Below are 8545 nucleotides of genomic sequence, written 5' to 3' on the forward strand. Positions count from 1 at the left end.
AATAACAATCACCGTATTCATATTATTCGGCGTATGAACTTTGGCTATTTTTAACCTTAGAGAATATCTGTATTTTCTTTAGTTTATGAAAAAAAAAAGTCAAGGAAAAAAATGACTAATGAACTATGGCTCAAATGGCATAGTCCACTATAAGAAAAAGCATTATTTTTGACGCCAAAAATCGACGGTTATTTTTGCCGTCGATATTTTTCGACGGCTTGCTGTCGATATTATCAACAAAAAATAATTAAAAATAAAATATTAAAATCGACGGCCAATTCGTCGATATTATTATGGTGAATTAACCTTGGTCCTATTATCGTCATACTGTCGACGAACGAGGAATAGAAAATACTTTTATTTTAAAATCGACAAACATGGCGTCGATTTTATTATTTAAAATATCGACAACATTTACCGTCGATAAATTTAAACGGTCTAGATCACTTTCTAAAATCAAATGAACGGTGTAAATTTAAAATATAAAATAGACGTGTAAAATGTTTTTTTTTTATTATAAATTAAATCGACACATATGCCGTCGATTTTTTATCGCTAAAAACACAAATACTCGCGTCCTCCTCCCGCCTCCAAATTTGAGAAACCCAATTCCCCAAATTCCCCATTTCATCCCCAAATTCCCCAATCACCAGTAACACAATTCCTCCTTGTTCTACCCCAAAATCACGGTTGCGCCGCCGTCGTTCCTCCGTCATTCTCACTCATTTCATAATTCATTCATATGAATCCCATTCTCTCTCTCTCTCTCTCTCTCTCTCTCTCTCTCTCTCTCTCCACACACATCACACCATCCTCTTCAATTCTTCTTCATCTTCCATATCTCTTTTCTTAGGGTTCCATTCCACGTACGGTTACCGTCATTTGCAATGCTCAATTCTACGTACATTCATTCAATTCAGTCTTGACGCTCTTTTTTTTGTTCTCATCATTTGTAGAAACACCAAAGCTTCTTCAAATCCAACCACCCGAACTCAGATTTCTCTGTAAGTCCATCTTCTTCACCAACTACTTACACTTACAGCTTCTTCTGTATATCTACTCTTCCTTAATTCACATTCTTTCTTTCTTTCTTCTTTGCGGTGTAGTTGAATTAAAGAAACAAAGCTCGTGCCTGGTTCACATTGTAAACAAGTCCGATCAGTATGTTACTTTTAAGGTACTTTCGTTTCTTTCTTTTCTAAACCAATCTTGAATGAATATGCAAAAGTAAAAAACCTCAACTTCGAATCAATGTGCAGGTGAAAACAACGTCTCCAAAGAAATATTGTGTTAGACCTAACTTAGGCATCATCAAGCCAAAGGAAACATGTGATTTTACTGGTATTCTTTTCTTCTTCTAGTTCTACAACCCTTGTATATGCATAATAATAATGGTTTCGGTAGGTCCTCTGTTCTCTGATCCTTTGCTGTCTTGTTGAGTTGTTATTGCCTTAGTTATTTTTTTGTAATTTGCTGTGTCTTTGTTGCTGTTGCTGTTTTGTTGAATTTCTTGCTATGTTGTTGAGTTTTTGTTGTTATTGATATATTGGTAGACTAGATTGGCTATATAGCAGTAGAAACTTTGGACTTTGCAGGCTATATGTTGGTAGAATTGACATTTTATAGCTGTTTACACACAGCACCAATTGCATTCAGAAAATCATGAGCATAGCCATACTCATCTCCCCTCCAAAACCATTCTCATAGCCATTGCAGTGGCCACTACAGTTACCGTACTTCTCACCATTTTTTTTGTCATATTCTTGTTCCGTTGACAAAAGTCTTCCAACAAGAATGGAGCCTGCAAGGATAAGAATCCAAGAGGGCTTCATGACACAAGCAGCAGACTCATTGCTTCAGCAAAGTTGAGCATTAGTTCTAGTCCAGGTAAATTGCAAACACTCAATTCATTTGCATAGTAATTATGTGTTTCTCGGCATGAATTAACTGCTTATGCAGATCATCACATGAATTTGCATTTCCAATAGCACATAAAGTAAATGCTGCCAACATTAACTCAGATATATCCTTAAATGTATTAACATTCTTATTCTTATAAGGGGTAAGTTTAAGACATAGAAGCTAATGAATAAATGCTTGGAAACATTAATTTCAGATGTGAAGGGAGGATGTCTTCAAGGAGGAAACCTTAGTAGGTCACCAGCAGCACCTAAATTCAAAGGAGTACAAGTTTTCACATACAAGGAGATAGAAGTGGCCACAAATGGATTCAGTGAAGCAAATGTCATTGGTAATGGAGGGTTTGGTTTGATGTACAGATGAGTCCTAAGTGATGGTACTTTGGCAGCAATCAAGTTGCTACGCAAAGAATGTAAGCAAGGGGAGCGTGCCTCTAGAGTAGAGGTGAGTTGAGTGTGTTAGCTTCATTTAATGATATAATATATCTCTTTTGTTTTTGGTTAACAATGCAATGATTTAATCTTGGGCATGCACATACGTAAGTCTTTTCTTGAAAGATGTTGCTAATTTGCTGCTGCTCTGCTGATTAGTTCCTTTTTCACTTACTTTTACTCAAACTTATCTTCCATATTGATTGCACAGCACAGAAACAAGACTGAAGATAGGTGCTGGAGTGAAAATGGAATGGGATAGGAGGCTTAGAAAAAAGATGTTGCAGGAGGCATGTTGTTTTGAGTGGCAGAATTTAATTGCGGAAGCATCAAGGAAAGGATATGCCAAGCAGGAAGAGCTGCAGTGGAATTCCTATGGAATCTTGGATAAACAGCTGAAGCAAGAGTGGTCAGAGTGTGTTGAACAAAGGAAACAAATGGTGAGGCCACCAGGTAGCAAACGAGCGCCCAAGTCTCCTGAGCAAAGAAGGAAAACCGCAGAAGCTATTGCTGCAAAATGGGCTGATCCAGTAAGTGTTTGTATATATTAATAATACATGCAATTCTGATTCTACTTTTATGGGTTCTAAAAGAACTAGGCATAATGCAGTAGATGATTCAGTATAGAAGAGGAAATTCCAAAAGCAGAGTGAAGAAGAATCCTCCAACGAAATTGATATCAGAAAATGCAGCTTCTGGATACACCACTAAGCTACAATCTGATGCAAGTAACTTTCTTTCTTTCTCCCCTTTAAAATGCTCAAATGATATAAACTAAGACTTGATGATAACCATTTTGCATTGTAATCAAAGGGTATGTATCTCAAACAATGAAGTTCGGATCTGTTGGTCTGCCACCTTATCGAGCTTACTCACTGGAAGAGATTGAGGTAGCTACAAACAATTTTGACTCAGCTCGTTTCATGGGTGAAGGTTCTCAAGGACAGGTATATATACCAATTCTATTTCACTCCATCTTGTTTTCTTAGTTGTATGAAAGCTTCTGTTTGATGAATATTCTGACACATTGCTTAAGTGTCAATCAATCCAAATTGGTTGATGCACGTGTACTTTGATTCAAAGAAAAATTGAAATCGTAATTCTTCCCTTTCTTTTTCTTTCGTTTCATCTGTTATTGTTGTTGTTGTTTTCTGAAGTGATTTTGAATTTTTGATATCTTGTTGGTTCCGAAGAAAACCGTGGTTATTTTGAAGAGTATTTTTTACTTTGAATATTTAATTAAGTAGATGACAATTTTATTCTATTCTTCAACCTTGTTGTTATAGGATGACAATTTTGAGTTGTTGGCTACTCAATCTCGATTAAGTATATGCTTTTGGAAAATTTTAGTGTTTAAGATCTCATTTTGAATTGGTGCAGATTCTACAAATGATGGACTATTTGAAGTCTGAAGATGAATTTGTGATCCAAACAAGGTGTCCAATGGTGATGAGACATTTCAGGGATGATCTATGACTGGTTTAGCACCATTAGAGAGAATAATGAGAGAAGGATTTGGTGAATAAGAGCTAGCAATGACCTTGTCAGAATATTTAGCACTAAAACATGTCTTGAAAGGGAAGTTAGTCTCATCAAATTAAAGAAAATATGTGTGCTGAGTATTGTTTTTCTAGCTGTAGTTAAACACTTGTATCCCTTGTGTTGAGGGCCATAGGCCATAGCCAAGAAATACACAAGATTCACCCCTAAGAATGTAGAATTTTCAAATATCGACGGAAGTGACGTCGATTTTATATAATAATATCGATGGCAACATTGTCGATTTTAGTAAGAATGTAGAATTTTCAAACTCATATTATAGACAAAAACGCTGTCGATTTTATTACATTATTATCGACGGTAAGGCAAGCCGTCGATTTTATTAGAATTTTGAAAAATCGACAAACTTAATAGCGACCACCTCCACCGTCCATTTTGCCGTCGAAATTTAATATTATCGACGGCTTTGCCGTCGATTTTGCCGTCGATTTTAACGATGTTTCTTGTAGTGGTCTTTTCGTATTTGTCTAAAAGGTTGTGGATTAGAGAATATCTGTAAAATTTGATAATGTGTTTTAAAAATAAATTTTAATAATAAATTTTAATTAATCTATGCACACTAAAATTTAATAAAAGAAAGGCTTGCAATAAAAATAAGAATAAATGACAATTTGTACCTATGAGAGATGAAAACACTGACATTTGTACCCATCAAAGCTCGAAACTAATCTTGTACCCATGATAGATGATGTCCGTGTGACAAAAATGCCTTGGCTTGGATCTGAGCTTGGTTCGTGAGTTTCCGAACCTACGTGGCACTCCCAACCCCCCCTCCCCCCCAAAGCCATATCTAAGCCAACCATTCACCATCATCATCTTCATCTTCTTCACCATCATCCCCATTCATCATTGTCTCTTCCCAGCCACCATAACCTTCATCACCATCACCTCAGCACCGCCACAGCCACCTCCCTTCACCACAACCTCCGGCAACAACCCACACCGCCGCGCCCCTTTCTCTTCTTCTTCCCCTCTTCTCATCTCCGCTGAGCCCAGAAACCACAGCGCCAGCTCCTCCTCTCCACCATTTGTTGTGCATGCCGAATAAATATATTTTTGTTACCGAACTTTGAACTTCAGAATGGTGAAACGCTTGTACCACAAAACTCAACATTGTAACTGAACGTCATTGAAAACAATTTCTTATTCATGAAGTTTGTCCAATACTTTAACAGTGAACTACACACCTAAGTAATCAAATGTAAAATATCGGTCAATTAAATACAAAATAAAAAACATGGGAGTCCGCGGCCGCCTGTGTATTTCTCCTTGGAATGATAATCACTTGAACCTTCCCATGTTGTTGGTGTATTTGTCTTCAGCACTTGGGAACTAGAATTTAAAATCCATTAGAGTGAGTGTATTGGCACTCCTTTATGTTTCGGGGAGGATGACAGAACCCTGTACAAAAAGAAGGAGAGGTTTGCTGTTAACAAATTATCAAGTTGGATAATTCAGACACAATCCTACACACTCTGTCTCACAAGAGCTGACTAAGGACAACAGAATAGAGATAAACGTAGAACATGGTTTAGGTTGAAATAACAGTGTAAACGGTTGGACAAAAAATGCCAAAATTGAAAAAATGGATCACTTACTTTCCACCAAACAGAATGACCAACATTTCTACAAATTCAAAAGACAATAGAAATCAACAGCCGACCACATGTATAGAGCTCTCTGTGCTTGCAAATTGCTAAAGAAGGACAACCGGAACATGAAATAATGATGGATTTAATTACCTGCATCAAAAGTATGAGCAACCTAACTGTACCAACCAAACAATTGCAAGGGGTACATGCAATTTTAGGACTGTGAGGTGCATGTTTTGCAACAGGTTCTATCTTCCAGAGCTATGAGTTTCACACCGAAATAGTGTAACAGCATCCTCTCATTTATGACCTCATAATACTCAACCATTTGACTTACCTAATATTTCTCATTCCCCACCGTAGACAACTATAAGATTTCAAAGTGAATTCTGAGTCTGTTATTAGGCTAAATAGGTAACATCAACACAAGTACAAAACACAAAAACTCACATCCCACACCATAGAGCTGTTACATGTCGCTTGATTTGTGCCATGAAATCCTACTTACGTCTCCTATGTGGTGACATTGATCGTATTGGTACTTGCAATTTCGGTGCCGAAGACTACAATGTTTCTCACTACGCTCCTATTGCCTCTCAATTGATAACACGTTTTATCGGCATGACCGTAACACCTGTTCAACGGGTTTGTTAAGAACAAAAACCCAAATTCACAAAATTTATCTCTTCCAATGGGCTTCTTACATGACGTGTTACTATACGTCGGATCTGCTTGTTTCCCAAAAAGTGCGCATCCAGGTCTTCTTCTTCTACCTCGTCCTCATCAATTGGGTTGAAAACTTTGTTAATACAGTTATCTTTTTCAGTGTAAAAGTGTGATTAATAATTCTTTAAAAAAAAAGCTCAAACAATTCCAATACTCGTATTTATTTAATCTTGCTGCATTCCTATTGTTACTTAAAATGTTAAATTTTCTCAAGGAAGATAGTAACTAACAATGTTGAGATCATTTTCCAGTGTTAAATGTCGATATTTAATTTATGGCACGTAGTCGAAATCAATTAGAAGCATAATTATTTTTAAGGAAATGTTGGAAATGACTATCAAATCCGATATCGTCGGACATCCTAGCTGGGGATGGAATAAAAGTAAAATGGATCAAGAAAGAAGATGATAGTATTTGGCTGAATGAAAGTGAGTACAGGGTTTACGAGTTCTTCGGTTTAGACCACGAGTATCTTGTGGTTTTTAAGTACAAAGGAAACTCTAAATTTAAATTCGTAGTGAGTCATTCGAGTGCTTCGGATATGGATTATTCAAGTTTCAAAAGTTTCCATAATTTTCACCACCAAATGATTTGGAAAATCATTTCCCACATGGTGATAACCATCATGAAAACTTGTAAAACTTGAGTAATCAATATCCGAGTCACTCGAATGGATCACCACGAATTTATATTTAGATTCCCCTTTGTACTTGAAAACAACAAAATACTCACGAGCAACCCCAAATAACTCGATAACTCCGTACCCACTTTTATTCTACCAAACACTACCATCTTCTTTCTTGCTCCATTTTACTTTTATTCAATCACCGGCTAGTACCTCAAACAGTATCTGATTTAAAAGTCCTTACCAACGTTTATTTAAAAAAAATTGATGCTATCGATTGAAATCGGCCGCATGTACTAAATTAAATATTCACAGGTGACAAATACAAATGCATTACACATTGTTAACCTCCCATTTCCTCGACATGCATATAACTTTTGTTTTATAAACTGGAATGAGTCAAATTTAAATGGAATACGAGTGATTATATTGTTTTTCTTCACAGCACTATTTAATAGAATTTTATACGAAACAAATATTAATATTAAGAATGACTGTATACACAACAATAACTAAAATAGTACGCACCGATTCATGAGTAAGACTAGGGAGGAAGCAGCTACAATGAAAAAAGAAGAAGCGTTGCTGTCCTTCAACTTCCTCTCTCCGTGAGTCCTTTGGGTGACGGTTTTGAACCCACGAGGCGGTTGCGGCAACCCCAATAGTATTGGATGGGATGGGACGTTTAAAGGTCACGACCGTGGCATAGGCAAACAATTTACCTGTGGACATTTACTGAAAAAGAAAATGCACAATGCGTCAATAGCAAATAACATACGGACAAGATTTTACTTATTAATCTTTCTCTTATAGAAGAGCGGATTTCTATCTCATCACTATTTATATTTCGAACATGGCAGAACTATATTTACCATCAACCAGAAGCAGTGTACATACATGACGTTTATAAATGAACAAAGCGAGCGGGATTAAGCGGTGAGTAATTTTCTAAATCCTAACTCGTTCGTACAGTCCAGAAAATCAATTCAAACAAGAAACAATTTATACACTAAATAGATACATGCGTGTAACAATTTAAAAAAAAGGCCTAAATTGAATTGTTCAACCAATTTGGCCAGTTCGTTAGCCGATTAAAAAACTCCTAACACGTAAGTATAAGAAGCTTCCTATTGATGTCGAATGCAAATAGTATGAAGGTGAAAACAACAAAAGCAACATATAGTTACAACTCATACACCAGTTGTGCTCAAAGCTTTTCAAGTCAACCACCGGTTAAGGTTCAATTTACCAACTAAGTTTTCATGCTAAAGACTTGAAGTTCAAGTTCACACCTGCACATCTTACTTTTGCAAAATCTTACTACATCCAAAATTTTACACAATAATTTTCAATATTAAAATCTACAACAAAATTCTCAACATCAAATTTCACAGTAGTGTTTCAACCCAAATATACAGTCAAATTGGAAGTACTTCAATGAAGCAGAAAATTTTTGTTTTCAAAGGACACTGAAGAAGGGAACGCTCTCATAAACGACAGCATACATGGAGTTGTACAGCGACGAGCACAAACAACGTCACCAAGAAAAACCTAACATACACGCGAAATATGGACAACTGATGATGGTACTTGCTTAGCAGCCATCTCCATCTCACAGATCACATAATCCACTCTAATATCTTTCATGTTGCCATACTTTGCCAGATGTGGTTTCAGCAACATTATCACCA

General features: G+C 36.4%; 1 protein-coding gene across 4 annotated transcripts; it reads left to right on the plus strand.

Annotated features, from left to right (window-relative positions):
• Positions 589 to 3953, plus strand: LOC107614523. Of its 4 annotated transcripts, XM_016316711.2 has the most exons (10): positions 589 to 866; positions 957 to 1004; positions 1107 to 1177; positions 1260 to 1341; positions 1782 to 1887; positions 2117 to 2364; positions 2563 to 2881; positions 2965 to 3079; positions 3165 to 3298; positions 3732 to 3953. In XM_016316711.2, exons 7-10 carry the CDS (start codon positions 2600 to 2602, stop codon positions 3825 to 3827), a joined length of 627 nt encoding a protein of 208 aa, XP_016172197.1. In that variant the 5' UTR covers positions 589 to 866; positions 957 to 1004; positions 1107 to 1177; positions 1260 to 1341; positions 1782 to 1887; positions 2117 to 2364; positions 2563 to 2599; the 3' UTR covers positions 3828 to 3953. The 4 variants fall into 4 exon arrangements, 3 of the variants coding, with proteins under 3 accessions (XP_016172197.1, XP_020964305.1, XP_016172196.1); XM_021108646.1 differs by having other exon boundaries at positions 589 to 1004; XM_016316710.2 differs by having other exon boundaries at positions 589 to 1004; positions 2568 to 2881.

This window comes from Arachis ipaensis, chromosome B08 (genome assembly GCF_000816755.2).
Source record: "Arachis ipaensis cultivar K30076 chromosome B08, Araip1.1, whole genome shotgun sequence".
In the NCBI taxonomy this organism is placed as follows: Eukaryota; Viridiplantae; Streptophyta; class Magnoliopsida; order Fabales; family Fabaceae; genus Arachis; species Arachis ipaensis.